The 23,541-nt window shown below is 39.7% G+C and overlaps 1 protein-coding gene across 3 annotated transcripts; it reads left to right on the top strand.

Annotated features, from left to right (window-relative positions):
• The first annotated feature begins 187 nt into the window (after positions 1-187).
• On the top strand, positions 188-23,541 carry toc (toucan). Of its 3 annotated transcripts, XM_069116302.1 has the most exons (12): positions 188-311; positions 1,986-2,090; positions 8,383-8,593; positions 8,683-8,785; positions 9,026-9,887; positions 9,977-10,410; positions 10,490-10,599; positions 14,610-14,735; positions 15,928-16,020; positions 19,119-19,285; positions 19,393-19,567; positions 20,168-23,541. In XM_069116302.1, the coding sequence occupies exons 1-12, from the start codon at positions 294-296 to the stop codon at positions 21,379-21,381; spliced, it is 3,618 nt and encodes a 1,205-aa protein (XP_068972403.1). In that variant the 5' UTR covers positions 188-293; the 3' UTR covers positions 21,382-23,541. The 3 variants fall into 3 exon arrangements, with proteins under 3 accessions (XP_068972403.1, XP_068972404.1, XP_068972405.1); XM_069116303.1 differs by lacking the exon at positions 1,986-2,090 and having other exon boundaries at positions 198-311; XM_069116304.1 differs by lacking the exons at positions 188-311; positions 1,986-2,090 and adding an exon at positions 7,191-7,223.

The following is a 23,541-nucleotide window of genomic DNA, read 5'->3' as shown; positions in this document are numbered from 1 at the left end:
TTTATAAAGATTGAAACATTTGTAAATGATAACTATTAAATTAAATATATTTCAGATTTGAATAAGAAAAGGAAGAGCAGGACTTTTACACTAGTGACTAGTGTTATTATAGGCCAGTTCGTACGCGAAAGTCATTGGTCTGTTTACAAAGAGCGTGTAATCCGATTCGCTGTTTTTCGTAGGAAGAATAGTTCGAAAGTATTAACGGATATTGTTATGTATTTTCTATTTCAGTGCTCTGGTATTAACCTATTATTTGAATTAAGCCAACCAGTTTAAGCCAAATAACCCAAATGGATGATTTTGATCTGGTAAGCTTGCGAAATACAATTTTACGCTTGTTTGTCATTAGAAGTATGTATTTTTTAATCATGTGTATGTATAAATATGTAGTATCCATTCTGCAAATGCGAATGGGGTAGCATATTTGAGAGGAAAGGTCATTAAATTATTGATAATGTTGTTTAGCACGATCTAATTCTGCAACCTCCAATAGGCAACTCTTGTAGATTTTTATGAGCTAAACATGAATTTACAAATCGTTTTTTTCAGAATCCACAATTTTCGAAAACAACAAATTTGAAAAAAAAATTGTACATTTTTGACTTTGGAGATGTTTTGTGCTTTTAAAGTAGCAGATATCGAGTTGTTGTTGGGCAAAATAGATTCTGTGGATTCTCCCGAATAAAATGATATGTATTATTATTACATTATAAATATTTAATTATGTTTAAATAATGATTAAAGTAGAAAGGACATATAAAACGCACTATTTTTACTTATATTTCTTAATTTATTTCAAAAACTAATGGTCTAGTAGAAAATCTAAAAATAGCACGCGATAGAGCAGACATTTCTGCTAAGGAAAACATGAAAAAGAACTATGTACTGTTTCCAATATAAAAGCGAAACAGTTTAACAAAACACGCGGCGGCGATAGTGGTACTCAATGTTGGTAGTTGCCTTACCTGCTGCTTGGCATAACGGAACCGCTAAACGTGTGCGACTGTTACCTATCGGCATTGAGTACCAGTGCCGCCGCTGCATGTTCCGTCAAACTTTTTCATTTTTACATCGGAATTAAAACATGATTCTCTAGTTTTCCTTGCTGCTTTCCTTAACAGAAATGTCTGCTTTATCGTATGCTATAGTTAGATTATCTTCCAAACATTTAATTTTTGAAATAAATTGAGAAACGTAAGTAAAAAATAGTGCGTCTTAAGTATCCTTTTCTCTTTAATCATTATTTAAACACATTTGAATGTTTATAATGTAATAACAATACATATCATTTTATTCGGAAAAGTGCACAGCGATTCGATAGTTGCTACTGTAAAAGCACGAAACATTTCCAAACTTGAAAATTTGTAATCATTTTTAAAATTAATTTTTTTGGAAACTGTGAATTCTGGGGAAAAATGGTTTGCAAATTCATGTTTACCTCACAAAAATCTACAAGAGTCATCTATTGAAGATTGTAAAATTGGAAAAAGGTTAAAATGTGTAATTATCCTTTATTTTTTCATCGTTAGCAGTTTTTCTATAATTATCATAAATTTCACATTTTTCTCATACATTTCTCTGTTTCACCAAAAATATGCCCAGTCCAGTTTTGGTATGGTAAAGGGGTGGGGGAGGGGGAGAGAATTAAAAGAGTCTACGACAATCGCAAACTGATTTTCGACGGTGGCGCTTCAGTTGTCATTTCCATCTCCATCGGAGCCACCGTCATCTCGAGTACTATCTCCGTCACCGGTAATTCCATCCCCTTCTCCATTTCGCGGGTAGCGACGCCTCCGCACAGCGCCGATCAATAACGTCGTTCTCGGCGACGCCGGCGTCGGGAGCGTCGCTGCGTGAAGGCACTCGCAAGCAATCGACGTGTCGCTACGAAAACTTGTACACGGGTGCGATCGAAAAGGAGAGTCGCGTGAAAAAAAGAAACGATTAGGAATGCGACCCCTGCATTTACTGCTGTTTTGCAGAACAAGACTTATGTCAACGAAAAGTACCAGCCATATCCGGAGCCGGAATCAGATTTTTTCGGATTCGAACAATCTTTAGGACCCACCCACGACACGATGGCTAAGGTGAGTTTTGGTCAAAATAAAGGATTAAAATAATTTATTGTGTCACTCAAGTATGGTGTATTATATATTTCTAGTAATTGTATGTGTTTTACCTAGTTTTAATTGATTTATACTTAAGACTTTGCACCAAGAACGTGCTATTGCTAATCTGTCAACAACTGTTGCTGATTCTTAGAGAAGATCGTTTCCGGTAGGATAACCAATTCAATTGGCAATTATACCTCTTCGAGCGAGTGAGCGAATGACTTTATTGTAATTAATTTCTGAATTAAAATGCTATCAGTACGTTTTGCGATGTATCGACTATGCACAGTAGTCATGGTCTATCTCGGCAGAAAAAGTAGTTTGGCGCCGTCATGATCAGCCGGACTGCGGGCACATAGTCGACATTGCTGTGGAGTATGAGGGAAGGGCTACTGATATGGCGATAATAATGAAAATATTTGCATGATTACTTTAATGATTATATATATCTTCGTTAACAATTTTTTACTGTTAATTAAATTTTTTATTCATATATAAACATTTGATGTATTATTCGACGCATACTATAAATACAGTACCTACTTCAGATACACGTGGGGCTAATGGGCAGTTAATTTTATTCAATTAACAGTATCCGGATACTGATTTATCAATAGATTCAAGTGTCGCGCTATATATACATGTGTGTTTATATATGTACAATGTATAAAAACAGGTTTAATTGTAAAAAAAATGTACTAATTCTAGAAAAAGAGTTTTATTGTTAGTTAAGTACAAAATGGTAAGAACCGTAAACAGTTATTTATTCGCAGTAGTGCGGAAACCGTGACGATCTGATATAAACATTTATTTGTGCATTGAAGAAATTTCTTAGCAGTAACCCATTTACAAACGAATAGAGCAGGATTATCTTGATTCCATAACATCGGCTAATGCTTGAGTTCCGACTATCATTACGTTTTCTTCTTTTTTATTCGATGCCATCAGTTTCGACACAATGCAGAATATATATCTCCATGTTACGTTTATACAATGCACGGACGTTCATATAAGCTATGTCATGAATTTTTGTGATCGATGAACAGTGCATACGTGCCCCGTATAGTCAACACCGAGTTGATTCTTATAGCATGTTGAACTGAAAAACATTGTAAAAAGATCATGCACGTTGTAAGAGGAAAAAAATAAGAGGTTTAAGTGAAATATATGTAAGAAGTTTGGAATAGTATTCAATGATTGTTTTCGATAATTAGAATAAATTTATAAATTCATCGTGCAATATAATATACTTGTACTTAATATTTCGCAATATTCAGGATGATTTATTTCGCATTATCAATCGAACGCCATAATCATTCGCGTCAATCATTGGACGTCATGTAACTATCATCAAACATGTCAGATGCATAGATAGAAGAGAAAAGACACGCGAACTGGTTGTAAAAGCGGTGTTTACTGACTGACCCATTATACGACCAGGTGCTTTCTTCATAAAATTTTCACCGTGTTTAACGGTCCTTTGGAGACGTGCTCGTTTATACGAACCGGTACATGTGCAAATAGACTTTTTCTAACGTGCACCGACTGCAAATTAGGCAGTTATATCGAGATTGCATCCGTATAAAAGTCGCACGAACTAAATCTCGTGAATGTGGGCGATGCATCCACAAATTTGTTAGACAACTGCATTTAGCGCTTTCGAGTGGACCCGTGTGTATATATAATAGTTGGCACGAAAACGCAGTGAATTGCGGTCAACTGTATTATATTTTTGTCTAGAAGAGCGAACGCTCATAGATGATATCGGGGTAGGTGAACCGATAATGATCATCGAAACGTTTTTTATTTCAACTGTTTCATCGCCGTTGATAATTCTTTCACGTGTTGTAAAGGTACATAAGTAACGCGTAAAATAATTCTTAATGGCACACCAATACTTTTCAAAGGAAATTTACAACGTGAATTATTTTTTAGGCGTAACTGAGAATTATTATGTAAAAGATTATTTGTTAATAGAATCAAAATAGAAATTTGTTTCACTCTCTAAATATTATAACGAGTACCTCACATCGTACATTTCTGCACGTTAAAATTTTCCATAAATGCATGAACTTCCGCAATGTATTTACCAGACATTTCGTTACGATATCGTTTGTGATGTAACCGAAACGAAAGACTGTGTGAAACTGCAAGTATTTTTGTGAAAAAGACAATCATTTAGCTAGACGCCAATTTCTCGCGTATATGCGGCATTGCATGAAAATGTGCCGACTTGACCAGTCGGCATGTCGAGGTTAGGGAGAGGCCTTTCAAGGTCCTCGGGGATTTTTATACGGCGGGAAGTAGGAACGGATGTATATAAAGGTCGACGAGGACCGGTCGTGTAGCTATAGAACGAATTCGATCCTAAAATCGATAAACATGTCAGATACAAAGGGACCGTTCGCCGGCATGTAAAACATTTGTACTATAGAGCACTGTGAAATTCCAGGCTTGCGAAACGTGTCGTGTTCGGTGTATTCCGGCCGATCGAAGGTTGATTTTCTTCCGGACGTTTAACATAGTGTTGTATCGCGTCGATATGTTTCCCGTGAAATAACTACTATTCATTAATGCCTCCACGTCTGAGCGGTTTTTACATCTTACAATGCCTCTCTGTAACCTATGATTATGCATATAACACGTAACTTCACTTGTTAGGCTTATCAAGTATCAGCGACTCGATTTTATCGTGCGTACAGTGTAGATAATCGTCGGTGAAAGTTGTCTCTTACGTTTATCTCGTTCTCTACTTTCCTACGCTATATTCTTCTACACGAGGGAAAAGAAAAGATGAAAAAGAGAACGTAGAAATATTTTCAATAGCGATCCTCGATTCCTACGGATAAGAATTTTTCATTTTCTCTTTTTATACCTGCACTTGCACTTATCGATAGATAGAACAAAGTTTACTTCAACCTCGATAGAATGAATTCTATGAGAACGTACCGCTAATTACGATCGTATGTAGGAAAAAACGTGGAGTCAAGCTCGCAAGTTAAACGTAGCCTTGTTCTTCGGTTGATGACGTTCACTGTACAGTCTTCGTGTACATCGGCACCGTGTGTGCTCGTATACGGATTCACGGGCCGGTGAATGCAGAAACCGTGTGTTTCTGAAGAATAGTAATCGTTGTTGCGGAGTGTCAGTCCACATCGTTCGCGTGGTGAAGGTGTATATGAGGAGGGCACGCGTGTATAGCGTATATCTATCTGTTTGGTTGTATGGTTGTGTATCGGTGTGCGGATGCTCGCGGTGGTGGCATAGGTAGTACCAGGGGATCACCGAGCGAATCCGGAACGTTTCATTGTCGTACACGCGGCGGGCGCATCGCGATCGTGCTGTCGCTATCGATCCGGTCGCTTCTCTTTCGTAGTTGGAAAACTTTCCCGCGTTTCCCTGCGGAGGGAAATTTCGGTTCTCGAGTTGAACTCGTCCGCAACGGGACCCCGTTTTATTGTCTCGCATACGTACGTAATAAAATGCGCGTCGCAAATGCGTCGTATTTACGAATTACTGGAACGGGGTGAATCCTCGTCCCGTGACTCAGTACACGGAAAGTTGGTTTTATTAATAGTCTTCTAGCGAGGACTATCCAACCGAAGTGTTTTTGTGCAGCCAGGGAAAGTGGCGTCGAATCAAATTATGAGGCGACCAAATAACCGTGAAGAGGAACGTTGAGGCGATCGTGAGTTGAGCTTCTCTTTTCGCGTGACTCTTCATGTTCTCGCTTTTATTCTTGTTTTGTTTCGTATGGATAGGTAAACGGATGGAAATCGGAGAGGGATAGTTTTGTTGTGTGGTTTCGTTCGCGTGTTGAATTCGGTGTTCCAAAGATCGGTGATTACGCAAGCAAAGATGCGCTAAGTAACGGTCATATGCTGATGTGTTTCGATTGTGTTCTGCTTTTACAATGTTCGGTCGTTATTCGACGATACCTGTGTAAATGTTATTGCGGCAATGAACATGTATTTTTCCGTGTTTGATACGTGGCCAGATTCGATGGACCTTCACTTATAATCTTATCAAAGCTGTTACGTGTACACGGAATATAAACGTGTCGGCGTAGACGATCGCGGTCGAGAGCACAGTGAAGTTCGCACAGGTGCAGTAATTAATTCTATTTAAATTACGACAAGCCGGAATTATGTAGCTATGGAATCATAACACGCGTCACGTGTGCTTGTCACTTACGTGGTCGCGCACAGCGTATCGAGTAAATCGTAGACCAATGTTGCCAAACGCTATCCGCAACTTGTGCCTGCCGGCTAGTGAAATTATACAAAACTGCAGCAACTTTTTTATTTCCTCACCCAGTTTCTTTTCCTTCTTCTTTTTTCCTTTTTTTTTTTTTTTTGCTGCTTAATTTGAATTAATGACGACATCCGGCAAGCAAAAACAACTGAATGCGCAAATGCGTCGCAATTTATAACTCTAAACGCGGCGGCCTTTTAGAAAGTCTTTCTGCTCGTAGAAAGCGTTTCAGGCATTTTTCATCTCGATGCTGATTTCGCTGATCGGAAAAAATGACATTTATGCCAAAGCAAAGTGTAACGATTTCAAATAGCGAATTGGACCGCTAATTAAATCGTGTGAATATTTCTTTTTCCGCTTCCTATTCTTCTTCTTTTTTTCCTTCTTCTTCTCCGTTGAATGATAGCATTGTGTTGTCGGTGAGATTTCAAGGATTTGCTGTGATTCCGTTAGATCGACGAAAATCTAAACGAATGTGCTCCTAATTAACACAGTTGCTTCGTCTCGCGTGGTAAGAGATAACGACCGGGTAGGCGGCTCGAATTGACACAAATTAAGGCCTAATGGAATAAAGTTATGCTCGGGGCCTGGCCTTTGCTCGTCATCGGCTTGTCAACGCGTGTACACGCGTTGATTCCGATTCTTGCCACGTTTCCTTCGCGCCGTCACAAAGACAGCGCAATATTTAACATACTATTCGTCTTGTTTGATATCTACTCGTTGCCCTCTCTGGCCTTGACATTTTCCTAGATCGATAACAAGCGTTTTGCGAATATCGATTGATTTAGAAACTACCGAGTCGCAATATTGATGTTGTGTTGTAACCACTAGAAAAAGATGGGTACGTCATATATTGTACGTAGATAGCTATATATGTATACTGTGTATATGTATGTATACGTGTGTGTAATGCAATAATGCATGATTCTTGAATAATTTATCGCTTTTGTGTGAAAAGTTATTGGACGAAATATTAGTGTTCGATGTGAATGTGAATATAAAGAATAAAATAGCGTTTCAGCAAAAGAATTTACACGCAGTGTTCTGATCGACGAGAACCGATTCGTAATAAATAAACTCGCGAGCTGTAACCCAGTTCTCAGCCGACGACGTCGTTCAACAGGATCGTCGGTGAACGCACTCTGTTACTCTGGTAGTCGGTTCCTCACTTTCAGCTAGCCATTGGTAATACTATTATTAGTAACAGGCTAACGTAGCTTTTCGTTCTAGACTACAAAGCTGCATAGCTAAATCTTGTTTGTGGTCGATTTTATCAGTCGGATCACGAACAAATACTCCAAGTGTCTGATATTCGAACTTTGATAGAAACGCTTCGGCCAGCTTAATGTTTGCACGATACTAGATAGACGGGTACATATTATACGAGCGGATTCGCGGTCGAACGATAAAGCTAATCGACCACCGAGTAATGTTTTCGTTGGTCGTTAAGCAGGCTAAAGGGGAACGTGTTACGCGTGTTCTTACGTACGAAGATGAGGAGAAACAGGAGGCACTGGGTAAAGGTGGCTACAAGAGAGAAGTAACGTGGTTGACCAGGGCTAAAATTAAATTAGCCAACTGCCAGAGAGACACTTCTGATTCACCTCGGGACGAAGGGTTTTATTTGGAGATGGGCCAAGGGCAACGGACTCTTCGTCTTCATCTTCGAGTCAAGAATTTATCTTAACCTTGAAAAATCAGGCATTTTTTACATTCTTTTGCCTACCAATAATGTAATTGAATATCGTCTTAACCTTTGACGCGGTCTAAAGGCACCAGTGTGAACCTACTACGTCATTGCGACGATCACTACAATGCGATTAAGTCTGTCTATATTCAGTTAACTGAAGCTTCAGGCTATGGAACGATTCAACTAATTAGAGGATAAATGAAGGAATTTGTAACTCTCTCGGTGGAATGTATGTCTGTTGACTGGCTAAACGAATGCGTGAAATAGTTTTATGGTAACCTAGTTTACGCACGCGAATTTATCATTTTGTCTGTGTGATTGCAGAACGTCGGGGAAAGTCGGATACCAGTTCCACGCGCGGCACGGCCGTCTTTTTTCCCGAAATCGAGAGTACTTGGTACGCCGACGCTTGTACCTGGACATCGACGTTCATTGGTACTCCCGGGATGTTTATCATTCGTCGATGCCGAGGACGAGACCAGCGCTCCTAAAACAAAGTGCGGGACGCGAGCTGTATCTACACCGTCGATCGAAGGTGACAGTAATTATTTACGTACTTACAGAAGACAGAAATAGTTAAATGAGAAAATTTAGCTATTACGTATTTTCTTACTTGATCAACAGATTCGGGACATAAGACGTTCACGATATCACCAGTGTGGGATATTGACAAAGATGACGTGCAACAGTTGGTTCACTTTGCCGAAGAAAAGAGCAGCTTTTTCAGGTACACCATAACATTTAATTAATTGCATTTAAATTTTAAATGCAAAACGCTAGTACTCACTAGAGTCAGGTATTAGAAAAATTACCTAACAGTCGTTTATGTACCTCCTCATAAACCTGGTTATTTAAAGGAAAACCTTTGTTCCATCGATCAAAAAAAAAAAAAATGTAGCAAACTGGTATCTTTTTGTCAATTATTATCCTTCATTTAATACAAATTTCTTTATTATCATTTGTACAGTTTGCTCGAAAATTCTCAGTTGAATATGATTGAGGACGCTGGTGAGAGCTGCCTCTTGGAAACGTCCCTAGGCAATTATAATGATAACGCAGTAAATACACCACACTATTTGATGCTCAATAAGCAGAATTCCTTTGAACACGACGAAAGCCTCGGCATATTGACCCCCGACCAAATGACCGACTTCACAGTTGCACTAGAGTGCTCCAGGACACCATCCTGCGAAAATCTTACGGGATCAGCAGGCTCTAGATTGGCGTTAACGCGAGCATCTGCATCGAGGCCGTCAGCGGATGTTGAGCCGACCGAAGAAGCTTCAAGCGAGAGAACACCATCTCCGGAAGAGTTACCGCTTGATCCTAAGCCAACGGAGCCTGTTAGGGGCACTGTTCCTATCAGTTTCGTTACATCGGTAACGAGTATCACTAGTCTCGAGGCTGGTTATCAAGGTGACGGTGAGAACTCGAGGCCAGCGAGTCGTGGGGCTGATCCACCATCCGTCGCACCACCGCCGAATCTACCCGCTCCTTGCAGGCAAGATCCGATGACGGATTCGGATTTCTTTACGGAAAGTGATGCTGACGCATATGAGGAAATCGTACGTGGCGATAGGAAAGCTCAAGTGATCGACGGTACCCTCTTCTGCGCGCCTGGTGGTCGAAGATGTCCGAGTTTTACAGGAGAAGAAATGGATTCGAGTGGGATTTATTCGGATCTCGATAAAAGACAGGACGAACTCCATGTTCCGGAGGAGGCAGTTGTGGAACACGAGGATCGCACTCCCGATACCATTGATACGGAGGTCTCACAGAGGAGCCAGCCGACACCAATCAAAGCGGATGTTATTATGGATTATTTACAGGCGAGTTGATAATTTTGTTTATTTGGTATATGCTTGTATATATTTATATATAGCTCGTATATATAGCTCGCCTAACGGATAATATTTAGGCTCCTGTAAATCCTCTGGATGGATCGGCTGACTCCAGCGGCTCTATGAATCCTACTGATATTACGATAATCGAAGTGGAAAGAACCAATGATAATATGAGATCGAAAACGCAGAACAAAGCTGATTCAGTCCCATTAAAAAAATACAAGATGCCTAAGAGGAACGTTGTCTCGAAAATCAAGGCTATGATCGAGTCTGGACCGAAAGATGAAGCCGAGAAAGAAGCTCGACGTTTACCGAGATCTGCTAGAAAGAGTGGACGATGGGACGCCGTTATGAGCAAAATCGAGGCTGGGAAAAGCGAACAAAGGACTAGGTCGATCAGGAAGGAAGTAAAATCAAGGGTACTCCAGAGCCTTAATCAACCATCTCCTACGGGATCAACTCAAAAGAAATCTGGTGACGCAAATAATAACAATAATAAGGATAAGAGGTGAGATATTAATTGTCGAGATCTTTGTTTCTAAAAGTTTCTATTGATATAGCCTTGATAAGAAGTTACAAATTATCAGGAGAATACGTGGCCGACAAGAAATAAAATCGCCAATCGAAGAAACTGCCAGAAGTTCCGTTCGTAGCTCCTTGAGTGATCTCAGCACCGGACCTAACAAAGACGCACCAAGTAAGTCAAATTAATATATATTTTTAAATGATTGCAAATTAAATTCGAATATATAGCATATCTACCACTTCATGTGTGTGTGTTAATGATGCTTGAATGTTTAACAGAATGCCTGTAACACGTGCCGCAATTTAATTTTAATTAGCGTTTTATTCGTAACTGCTTCATTTGTATATTTCAATTTATATATTTCAATGTATGATTGATAGTGAGGCAGGTTATGGAATAGTAGTAGTCTGAAGCGAGACCTTGTGTAGATCAGTGGAGCTTGAATAAACATAACACCAGCTGATTTTGCGATATCGAATTATGTTTGACCGCATACCATTTTACAAAAAGAAAGAAAAAAGTCAGAACCGCAAAGGTCAAGAAAACCAGTAACCGTTTTGCATGATATTAAAAACACTTCAGTATGCTATTCTTTTTCTTTATGTCGATATAAAAAGTAGAGCTTGAAATGAGAAATATTTTACCGTTTGAAAAATTTTAACACCCATTTATACAAACTAGTAATTTAGTGCGCATCTTTTCAATAAAAAGGTATCGGTAATATCGTCTGACCTACAGAGATTACTCGTTCCTTGTTATGATAGACTAGAAGAATACGCTACGAACAACAAAAGTCATAAAAATTCGATTTTGACGACTAAAGCTTAGAAAATAGATTTTACATTGAAAAGCACAGGTGCGAGGTAGATTTTCAAATATTTCATTCCCTCTACCGGCTTTAATTCAAAGCCAAAATATCCTTGGAGCTGTCGAGACAGAATGGATCAATTTTGGTGTTTAAATACACGTGTGCCGTTGATTCGTCGCTGAAACCTTCCGGTGCAGACATATCGCGTAGGTGGTTCGTTCCGCAAAGAAGGGTGGGAGTAGTCGTAAAAGAGGGCGTAGGAGGGTATTTTGTATCGACCCGCCCTAGGCGCGCGAAACTTAGATAGGAAAAAGAGCGAGGGCGCCGATGCCCCTCTTCCGGCGCCACTGGACAGTTTCGCTTCCATTGGATCGAGACAGGCCGTGAGCAGTCGCAGCAGCAGCATCCAGTCGGCAGTCCTCGGCGGACCTCGTGCTCGCTCGGACGCTGTTTATGCACGCGTGTTGCATTTCCGGTCTTCCATCTTTCTCGCTCTTTCGCCCCTTTGGTTTTCTGGTGCTGCTGCGTCTTCTGTCCTTCTCTCACTCTCGTTCTCTCTATTCCCCTTTCTCACGATCTCTTACTCTATACTGTACCCCATTCGGGTCAGCAGTTTTATCGGGGGTATACGGTAGAGGCTACGTGTGTGCGACAAAAAGAACAGGAGCGAGCGCAAGAACGAACAGCCGGTGTATCGTCGTCAGTGAATGCCGCAAGGTGACGGTGCAAAGTGCATCAAAGTTGTGCTCGTACAACCTCGAGCTTCGAGCTAAGCGCTAATCTCTGTACAATTTCTCCTAGTTTCTGTATTGTTTGTTTCTCGCGTTAGGGTAGGGTGTATTCGACACCCTTCGAAAGCTGTACTACGCATACATGTAATGTGTCAATCGTATTCACGAACGCGCTCGACGTGACCTGATTTTCTACCCATGTCACAAGAGTGTTCGCGTTTTTTCTCACCCGATATAGAAAGAACGATCGAAGACAACGTTGAGTCTGGGCGAATATCAATAAGAATACGGTATCTCGAAGCAGCAACCCTGCTGTGTACGCCTACAATATGTTATGGCACATTTCGCATCGATCGCCAGAGGAATCTGAGCCGCAAGACTGAATGCTTTAAGACTGGATTTTGCCATCCCCTCTCTGGGACACTCCAATGAAAGTTTCGCAAGATACCGTTACGGAAGGAATCTTTGGCTACGTTCCTGTTTGTACTTGGACAAAGCTATACGCAAGAATAGAGGATATTCAAGGCGATTAGTCTCTCGGTCTAACTCTTCGTTGTACATTAGCAGCTTCACATCGAGCTTACAGGTCAACGGCACTAGTGGTTTATTTCCGGCATTGCCTTTCTTCAACTGGCCACTTTATACTTGTGCGTACACGTCCTTCGCTCGACGCCGGTGGTTCTCTCGGTATGTCCCCACCCTTTTAGACAGGTGCACCCGGCGACCACGTGCGTTCCCAAGGCCGACGACCACCAGTACGCACCCGGTTCAGATCTGCCACTTACGCAATTGCCATCACAGTCGGATGTTAAACCCACATGGTTGTAGACATCGTCGATCGCGCCGGTGAAAGACAGTCGTTACACTCTGCGATTCAGGTCGCCGAAGGAACGCGCAATCCATGATCGAACCTGTCGATCGTACTTTCGTCCGCGTGATTTCTCACGAAGGAATCGGATTCTTCGAGGGAGCGTGAAAGAACATGCGCAACGTTTTGAGAGTAACGTCGATGGAGCGAAAGTGAGGCTGCTTGTGCGAATTATACTAATTGGTGTCAACCGTAACCGCGACCAGAAAGAAGAAATTTTGCAATTTGAACATTTTCTGGAATAATATTGGAGGATGTTGCCGGATAATTGTGAACGTTCACGATGTCAGTGTTTAGTTATCGTCACGGAATCCACCCGAGTAACAAGTCTCTCCATGGCCTCGGAAGATACGACGGGGTGAAGGCGCATATTTACCTGGCCACAGTCCTACATAATGATTTTATTGAGGATGAAATGACGGTGAAGCGACGGTGAAAGTAGAAGTTTGAAAATGGGACAGCAAGGATCGAAGGGTAGGCCAGCTCTTCGGACGGATTTCGTCAGAGATTCGGCGAAAATGCGACTCGGCAGTTTCAAACGAGGTATAGTCATATAAATAAAAGGTACTGCCGACGTACAGTCACCTTCTAAAACGATTTTCATCGCGTTCAAATTTTAATCTACACGACGGAAATGTGAATAGGCCATCAAGCCTCTTCTCCTCCTAGTCAATCGTTTAATCGCGTTCCATAAAAAGAAAGGAAAAAGGATGCCCGTGACTATCCACCAGCTGTCTTTTCCTTCGTGGTTCATTTAACGCTAGAAAGTTGAAGCGACGCGAGTACAAGCGAGACTGACTCTCCCGATGTGTTGCATAGGCATTCAAAAAGGTAGACGGATCGAACGGTTTCTCTTAAACAAGTCTAAAACGTTACGGCCGAGGATCAAAGGTACCCTACTTACACACCTTGTCGCGTGATTTCTCTTTTACCCTGGCCATCGATTACTGTTATTTTGAGGAATCTTTCAGAAAGTAGTTCGCCTCATTATATCACACTCGTTCACCGGTAACTGGCGAAACGCGAGTGATTTATGATATTTCATAGGCATAAGAAACATGCAAAAATACTACATAATCGTGGCTCGTTTCAATGAACGGCTTATCGTGAAATAATATCGAAAAAATAACAATTAGGAGGGTAAACTTTCCGATTCTTAAAATAGAATCGTAATGGTTTACTGGATACGCTTAAAGAAAATAAAAATGCATTATTTTATAGCTGACGCGTTTGATTGTACCTACAATTAATATCGTCATTAAGGATTGGTGTGGAAATATTACTTAATTACCTGCCGTTGATTATTTTAAACGCATGTCTTGAATATTTGCGCGGCTAGTTTCTTTCATGTGTAAGATCGGTTCGAGATATTATGCACACGAGAGCTCGTATAGGCCGTTATATGCAGAAGCTCGTAGGCAACGGCTACGTGCAGCCTGGTATACATAATAAACGTTTTCTTTTCCTCGTTGGTTTAATCGACGAGCATGGTTCAAACTTAGCTCTCGTGTCGGGCTCGTCCCGCTATATTGCCTCGTCAAGCACGAATTCCGATGATGCGCAAAATGTTATTAAAGTAACTACGACTGACGAGCGAAACAAAATTCCACGGTCGATGAACTATCCGACACGTAATCCTACGTGTTATGGAAACTACTTGTTTTCGTAATTCCCTGTTATAAATAGACACGCAAGAACAGAGAAAGATGAAACCATCATTATTCCATCGCTTATATGATAATGAAGAAATTCACTTTTACGTTTGTATTTTCAGAGAGATCACCGACATCGGTAAACCCACCTAGAAGACTGGTAGCAAACGGTCGTGGTAATCAACAGAATCGTGTCAACAATTTCGACACGAAAAAGAACTGTGTAGAAATTTCGCCTATCAATCTCGGTGAGTTATGGAGGGTCCGGTTTGCGCGCCCTAAATTGTGAGACGAGTTTGCACATATCGTAGTCCAGCATATGTGCGTATATACATATGTATACACATAAATGCCTGCTATTCACTGATTGAACAGAGGAAACGAAAGGTCGAGGGCACCGCTGCGTGCTTCCGGTTGGAGACGTTAATGTGACGAGAACGCTTTTTTTCGAACGCCTGCTTCTATGCAACACTCTCTCATTCTCTAATCGTTTGTATTAACGAGCAAAAATATAAAAACGCGTTCAACGTTATGTCGACACTCGGCTATCAGGGTAGATCTATTCTGATCCAGACGTAGCATTGAAAACATTGGCAAGTGGCCATGTTCGATTCGCTCAATACGTTGTATCATCAATGTTGATGATGTATTATACATTGATATTCTTACGAATTCTTGCTAATTTCAAGTCTTCAAATTTTCTTATTTAGTTGCCTTAACTTATAAACCAATAAAAAAAATAATAATACGTTAGACTTATTTATACGTTATTAACGATCTTTCCTCTGAAGTGAAAAATTAATGATCTTAGGATGTTTATGACAGCACTTACGCCAAATGTTTAAATTTCGTGATTTATTTCCGTGTTTCATTGTATGCCTTTGCCGACATTTAGGCACAGGTATAAATCCAGGATCGTTTTGTTTGTGGTATATTAGAATTGTAACGGTATGCATCCCTTGCCTCAACCGTCTAAACGGTTTAACTCCCCGACCGAATACTGTTGATGTCCTAGCAGTCCTTCATCAGCTTTAGACAGGAAACTTTGCCGTGCCACTCAGTCTGATTGTTTGACGGGTTTTGTGTACACCGCTGAAATATTCCACTAGAGAAACGTGATTTTCCGAATGTAATTTGCTATAGTAGATAACGATTACGAATAGAATAGGCAGTTCAGATGGCGTATAAATTGTGCTCTCAGAGAATCATGGCAATCATAGTCTCCATATACTGCAGTAAATATCATTTTAAAATATTATTTCGTGTCCGAGTTATCTTACATGAGTGAATGTGTTTCTTGCGCTCTCACGTATGGTATCTGACGCGGACAGTAAAACGGTTTACAGCTTACGGTACTTGCAAACTCGATAACACATCATTTAAGGCACTACCGATGTGTATGTACCATGCTCTCGTTAACATAGCGAATTCTGTTTCTAGAGAAGAGCCCATCAGCCACGCGAAAGCCGACAATAACCAGGAGATTAACTACTGTCCCAGCGAAGCAGCATAATTCAACGATATCGATAAAAGGTACAATTTCACAAAATATTTGGAAACAATTCCTTATGCTATTTTTCTAACTGTTTTGTGTTTACCAAGTTCTCCATCCATGTAACATATATATATTGAACTTTACAACAGACACCTCAATCATTTTAAACAACTTGTTTTAATAGATTATTGATTTTTATGGAGTAGAAAAGAACGTTGTTCTCAATGTTGTCTTCTGAAAAAGATAACACCGTAAGGAAACATCAGCAGGTCGTGCTTTCTAATTCATTGACCGCGCTACTCCGGCAGCAGCTAGTTTCTAAAAAAGTCCCACGGTCATTTTGCGGTGCGTACGACCGTTTCTCCGCATGCACGGGGACGCACACGTGCGTATCACTCTGTACTGTTCGTCGTTTCGAAGAAAGTCATAGCTTTCACTAGTCCTCGGGACTAAATCCTGCTCCCTATCCTCGCTGGAAGGTGCTGAAAAAACCCGCAGGGCAATGGCAGAGAATAAAGTATCAGAGCAAGTAAGGACCAGGAATAGTCGAGCGAAAGTAATTCTTTAAACCGGCAGTTTCGGTGATAGTTTCGAGAGAGTCGCATTTCTGCTTTCAAGATGATTTTCTTATCAATGTTTCATCCTCGATTTCGCTGACTTCGATTCATTATTAATTGTTACTTCCAGTGGATCAGTTTTTTTACTCGACATGTACGCTTATGTGGAACAAATTACTAGAATTAGAAATTATTATCAATGACAGTCCATGTCCTAGAAAACATTGAATTACGAGTTGAATTTCTACGAGTCACGGTCTTGTACTTCATTTCGTTTTAATTTATTGTTTTATTAATCATTTATGAAGCACTCACAGGAAAATATATCGATAAGTAGTATAAATTAGGGAAATGCTTACCTAAGTAAGACTAAGTAATCCTAAGATCTCAGTAAATTGTTTCGTCCAATCCGCTGTCTTTTTTAAGGGCATTATGAAGTATTATACTTTCAAGAAAGTTTTGTTGTGAATTTATACATAATTTTATTAGCATCTGGTTAATCGAAAATAAGAGTACCACACTAGAAGAAAAACGTGTTTCGTTGCCATCGGCCAAAATATAGTTCTAATATATCATTACATTCACGTTACGATGTGACGAAACAGATAATGGTGAGTAGAATTAACAATTGTTTGCAAAGTCTTCTTAGCGGAAGAGAGCTATCGATCGTCGATCATTCGATTCATTATCTTCGAATCACTATATCCATAGACATGAAGGTATCTCCGTTCCATACGAATACGGCAACTTACTACCATGTAAGGGTAACTAATTCCAAATGGAAAAGCGAATTTATTCGGAGCACGACGTTTTGTAATAATTCATCGCTCGTTCACCTACCGATTTTCATCTTCTACAACCTCACCTTTCCTTATTACTAGAACGAGTTATACCGTTGAAACGGAATTTTAAATCGTCCTCGTTTTCATGATCCATAAACTTGAACAACTGAATGATAAATAAACCAATAGGTAGTTGCTACTGATACTCCTCAGCATTCTGTATGTTAATTTCTTAGTAAGGCGGTATGGCGTAAATTACGCTTCTTGGATTCCCTTTTGCAAAGTAGAAAGAAAACGAGCCACATTAAAGCAATTATGGAAACATATTCAGATATTGTGGGTCATATTCAAGTCGTGCGTACGAAGTGCGTAGAGCGCGTGTCCGGCCAGACACAGCTTTCCGCGTGTCCATCGTCTTCGTATTCTTCGAGGTTGCACCTCATTTCAAGGTGGTAGGAGTGGTCGACAAGAAGGAAGGAGGGATATATCGCTCCGCGAGGCAGCCTGTGGCTCGTGCTAATTCAGTCGAAGTGCGGACTTGGCCAGCAAATCGTTACAAATGACGATCCCGATTAGGTTTCTCTCATGTCTGTTGCTCGATTATTGTTATTCAATGATTCCGACGTGATCGAGTTCACTTGCATTTTTCAGCTGAATCACTGGTGTAAATCGAATAAAAAGAGTTCATTGTGCAAATAGACTCGATTCATATAAATGGAGAACACATACTTTTTATTGGAAAAAAGTGTAACGTAATCTGAGATATTTTTTCAACCAAGAACGTTGATGGATCGCAGAAACGTTACGATGTTAGAAAAATAGATTGAATAGCAATATGTGTATATTTACAATTATGTATAAACAAATGTGAAAGTGACAAGTATTCGACACTTCGTAGTCCTGTGCCGAAAATAAGCCGATCAATTTCGGGGAAACTCGGGTAATGAGCGATTTGGATGTTCTCATTACGAAGATCATTAAGTACCATTAACTTGTTGGATTTTCCGTGTTCACGGCACGACTATCGTATAGTTGACCTTAACCCAGTGCGTCTTCATTGACTGGCCCGTGCTCTTGAACGTTTTCCACTGGGGTTGACTGTTGGATTAAATTCGATCGATCTACCAGCTGCACTTTTTTTAGCTTGGTCCAAGGTGCTCAATAGAATCAAAGCTGTGGTGGTGCGGGGCTACGGACGTATCCGCGTGCTTTCACGTACATCAGTAATAATGGGAGGATGAAGCTCAAATGACGTAGCCAGGCCAAATTGTCGTTACGATTTAATGATCTGTGCATGTGAATTTTCCGCGTGTCACAGCGATAATTGCGTTTTCTCCAAAATACCTCCGCATCTGCGGGGTCAGTACGTCAAGCCGAATAGCTGAAATATCCTGAAAAACAGGTAGCTCGACTTTCCAAGACTGGAATATACGGTTTTTTCTCCTAAAACAAGTTTTCCGCACAACTTTCTTCATTCTACCATCTAAATTTATTCGTATAAAATGTCTGGACGTAGTCAATTTTATAAGGTATCGGTATTATATCTACCACGATATCTACTTCAACTTTCATCGTGATGAATTGTCCGAAGTCGAAGAATGAGCGTGGTCAAAGCTATTATTCATATAGATAACGACGGAATTACTTAAGAAGCGATAGGAATTGTACGATCAATAGCTCAAAGGAATAAATCTATCAAATCGAAGTGGTGTACCAGTTTGACGGATAACAAATAACTTCTGCTACGATTTTAACAAAGAAGCGTAATGGTGATGGGACCGGTGGCATTGGTTGCAGATCGCGAAACTAAGGAGCACAATAATAGCTATGTGGTGACAAGAGCGTCTTTAGAGACGCGAGATCAGGGAGCACAAACGGACATACATTATGATGCACTTTGCGTAAAACCGGTGGAACAAGTTATACAAGCCCTTTCTATCACCATACAATATTTGGCCTATGAGGTACGTAGTTTTCTCTTTCTTTTGATTTTTTATTATGTCTTATTTTACTGTCTAAACATATTTCATCCAATTTGACCTTATATTCTCTTTTACAACCTAATGTTCAGTTGGACGCCTTTTCTACCCCAAAACTAAAGAAAGATTATGAGAATATGAAAAAAGAATGGATATCTTCGTGTGCGGAAATCGAAAAATTAACAGCTAGGAACCTCGACATTGAAGATAGATTGGAGTCGGAGAGAGAGAATCATCGAAAAGCCTTGGACCATCTTCGTGAAGATCGTAAGTCTTGCCAAGAATTATTTGTGTTTCTTTTACTTAGAGAAAGTGAGAAACCAATATAATGCATTGTGCGTATATATTGTAACGCGCAGTTTCTAAAATTTGATGTTCCTATTTTTATTACATTTTGATTCCAATATCTTTATTTCAACGATAACGTCCATTAATTTTGTTTTTTAAAATAGAGCATATATGTGAAGTATGTTTTATATTTTACATACTCTTTGCCTGACACAATGCATCATATGATAATGATATTCTCTTGGTAACAAGCATAATGATCCTGACGTCGTGCTGAATAGTAGAGCCTTAAAGTAGAGCAATTGTTAATTAAAATCTGCGAGGCTGATGTGCCTACGCGCACCTCGGGTAGTGTTAAATAATTCAGAGATAGAATTTTCAAAAGTGGACACACGCAGGAACTTCACAAACGCTCAATTTAGTGCCCACGTAACGTTCATCGTAGTTAATTATAGGTTGGCACGTTCGACGGACTTAATCCGTTCTCTCGTCTCCTAACTTTGTTTTTCTTCCGTTTTTCAATTTATCTTCTATGACGTCAATCATACTAAGAAAAAAATTTGTATCCGATTTTTTTAGTGGAAGCTCGACACGCGGAACAAATTGCCACCTTGGAAGCAGCCCTACAGGAGGAGAGGCGCAGGTGCGAGGTCAGATTGCGAGATTCTTTAAATGAGGTCGCAAAGGAGCATCGTTCCGTAATCGTAAAATTGCGAACCGAACAAGAAGCTGAACTTATACGAAGAGAAACGGAGTTTAAGAGGAGATCTGTCGTTCACGATCAGGGGGCTGCGCTGACAGCAGAAGTCGAATCTTTAAGATCGGTGCTAGAAATTAAAAGCCAAGAGAACGCTTCTTTGAGATCGGATCTCGATAATATTAAACGAGAGATCGAGGACAAGGAAGCTTTGCAACAGCGTGTAGACACTCTTGAGGCCAGATGCGAAGATTTAAAAGCACAGCTTCAATGTAAAGAGGCTGTGGAGAGGCAAATATCTCACGATAACGAGGTACTGCATGAATCGATTCATCAAATATCCAAGCAGAACAAGCGTTTGGCACAACGTAACGAGGAACTGCAATGGAGATTGCGTCAAAAAAACGAAGTAGTGACCGTTCTTGCGAACTTGACGCCTAGGCTTTCGCGTTCTTTAGGCCCGGAGCACGTCGAAAATTCTCTCTCACCCGACAAGAACGGTCCGCAATCTTCGCAATCCATGGTAAAGTTTATGGTGGAGAAAGGTGACTCAGTTTCGTGGACATTGGAAATCGATGATGAATTCAAAGGAGGATGCGATGGGTCGTCATTGGGAACGCCACCCAAAATGGGTAGATCGGAAACAACGACAACAGTGTCGAGACAAGGATCTCTCAGATTGACGCCTAGAAGGGCTTCCGTAGATATGAGAGCGAGATCCAAAAGTATTTCCGTTACGGATTCCACACGAGTCGAGGAATCTGGATGGGCGCCTACGTTTAATTCTACACCAAATGCTCGACGAAGACCTAGAAGCGACCCGTCTTCTTCAGCCTCGTCTACTTCTTCGTCATCCTCTTCTTCTGCGACAGCAGTAACTACAAATTCTGCAGTGGCCGTTGCCGTTGCTGCTGCGGCTGCAGCTGCCGCAGCCGCTGAAGATTGTGGCGCAGGTCAAAGGCCTCAAGAAGCAGGTGGCGAAGCAATGATTTCAGAAGAGACGTCTGCCACGAGCAGTGAAGACGAATCATCCACGAGTAGCGATATTCCTCCATTGCCAATACAATTTGCTTGGGGTAACGTTCAAATCAAGTAACGTTCTCACGGTCCTCTTTAATGTATTAGATCAGGCTAATGTATTAGGTTAAGTAATAAGTTCGCTTTTCTTTATAAGAATATTTATATAACACACACCTAATTGATGCATGCACTATTTTGTTCCACGATCTTTTGCCATCTTTTTAGGGATTCATTTATTCCTTCACTGCAAAACTTTTCGTTTTTTTTATTAAAAAATTTCGATTGTTTTTGTGTCGTATTAACAAAGAATCGTATATTCAGATTTATTCTAGTAAATTTTTCTCGGTTAATTCGTGCGGAATACAAACATCGGCTTATTTGTAATTCTAAGTTTGTTTAAATATAATGAAACTGATTTCTATGAATATTAAAACTGTTAGTAATGTCTCGAGTTGAGTATCGTGGGTTTTATTCAATTAATAATATTGCTATTTCATCAATATTAATCTTCATTAGTCATTCTCCTCTATTAAATCTTTTAATTCATTTTTGAGTGGTATGTTTATTAACGCTAGTAACATACACATTACAAATATTTTTTTTTATTTCTGTTACATTTATTTTCTCGAAATGCGTACGCGGTTGAGACGAACGAACTTATTACTCAATCTAATAATTCGATTGGAACAAGTTCATTCGGTGATTCCATAATAATTTTGTGGCAATTACTCCAAGTATTTCCGAGGATAACATGATGTCCTTTTACGCAAATGAACGTTCACATGGTTATTTCAAACACTGTACGCGCACTTTTTCTATTACTTCTGTACCTGTAACTTATACGTTCGATTGCAAACAGATGGGAGATGTATCTTTTACCAAACCAATGAGACAGTTTCGATGATGTTTTGTCACGATTATATATTGGTAAAATCGGTTGAAGATGAAGAAGTTGGTTCTTACTTAGGTATTTAGATTAGAAACGGTGTTTTTATGGTGTTGCGATATTTTTTCAAATTATGACTCTTTGTAATATCACGATTACTGTACCAACTTCTCTATCTTCGCATCAACTCTACTCTTTAGTTGTTAGAGACTTTGGTACGCGAGATCGCACAATAAGAAATCGTTCGTTACATATGCGTTATAGTAACTATGTTTTAAATATATACATATATGTATATACATGCATATATATTTTGCGATCTTAGGTACATACTAAGAATTTTGTTATGATTTTTTGCGTTTGTTTTATGTAGGAGGTGAATAGAGCGAAATCAAAGTATGTTTTCATCTTTTGTACGTCATTGTCACTGTATCTTTTAGATAGAAAAATTGCGCGTAGAAGTTCGATTAATTTCATTTGAAAATTGTTTGTTAGTTTTGATGTAGATGTTGTGGGCTATTGGCAATTATAAGCCATGTATTTTTCAAAACCAAGTCGAATCGGGTCACTATTTGTTTGATTCGCGACACTTTTACACATGTCCATTTTATAAGGTATGATGCGTTTATATTACGTCTGTACATAAATAACAACGATGTTTATAAATTAATTAGTCTTTATCGCAAATATTGTAAATAGACAACGACCGTCAAATCGATCCTGTCCTCAAAAAAAATGTCGATGAGCCATTCGCTGTGTTTACTGAAGAAAGCTATTCTTCATTGATATGCAGCTTACCGAACAGTACGATTATTATGGTTCGTTGCATTAAATCAATTACTTGCCAATCTTTTAAGACATAATACTAATTATCGTTAAAATTGCAACTTTTGTAACATTAAAATTTCAGTTTGTTGTAATGCGCTTACGCAAAGGAATGTATTACACGTTCATAATACATCTTCGACATAAAAAGAAGAAATTAATAATATTCTTAACGTCACATGTTTTAATTGCCAAATACTGATGAATTGATACATTTATCTGTATTCCCTTTTACGTACAACATCAAATCTACCAGAGACTATACTGTTTCAAGTGCGACTTATTAACCAACTACTATATGAAAAGATAGTCGATTGGATAAAAAGTTGATATTTAAAGAAAAAAAAAAGAGAAAGAAGAAACTCCGTTCCATGGACAAGAAGAAAAGTACATTCGGTTACAGTAGTGTAGGAATATAAGAGCAAGCAAGTATTAGTCGCCGAGAAGTGTGTTTTCTCTCACTTGTGCTGACAAATTCAATGTATTATATACCTATCAAATAAATACTATCTGAATTAAAGCAAA

This window comes from Bombus flavifrons, chromosome 7, assembly GCF_040668555.2.
Source record: "Bombus flavifrons isolate JBK064 chromosome 7, iyBomFlav1_principal, whole genome shotgun sequence".
In the NCBI taxonomy this organism is placed as follows: domain Eukaryota; kingdom Metazoa; phylum Arthropoda; class Insecta; order Hymenoptera; family Apidae; genus Bombus; species Bombus flavifrons.
This window is presented reverse-complemented; position numbering and strand designations above follow the sequence as displayed.

Excerpts from the sequence above, each read along its gene's own strand:
- toc (XM_069116302.1), top strand. Across the intron at positions 2,091-8,382 it reads CCCACGACACGATGGCTAAG|AACGTCGGGGAAAGTCGGAT; the intron begins GTGAGTTTTGGT and ends GTGTGATTGCAG. Across the intron at positions 10,411-10,489 it reads AACAATAATAAGGATAAGAG|GAGAATACGTGGCCGACAAG; the intron begins GTGAGATATTAA and ends ACAAATTATCAG.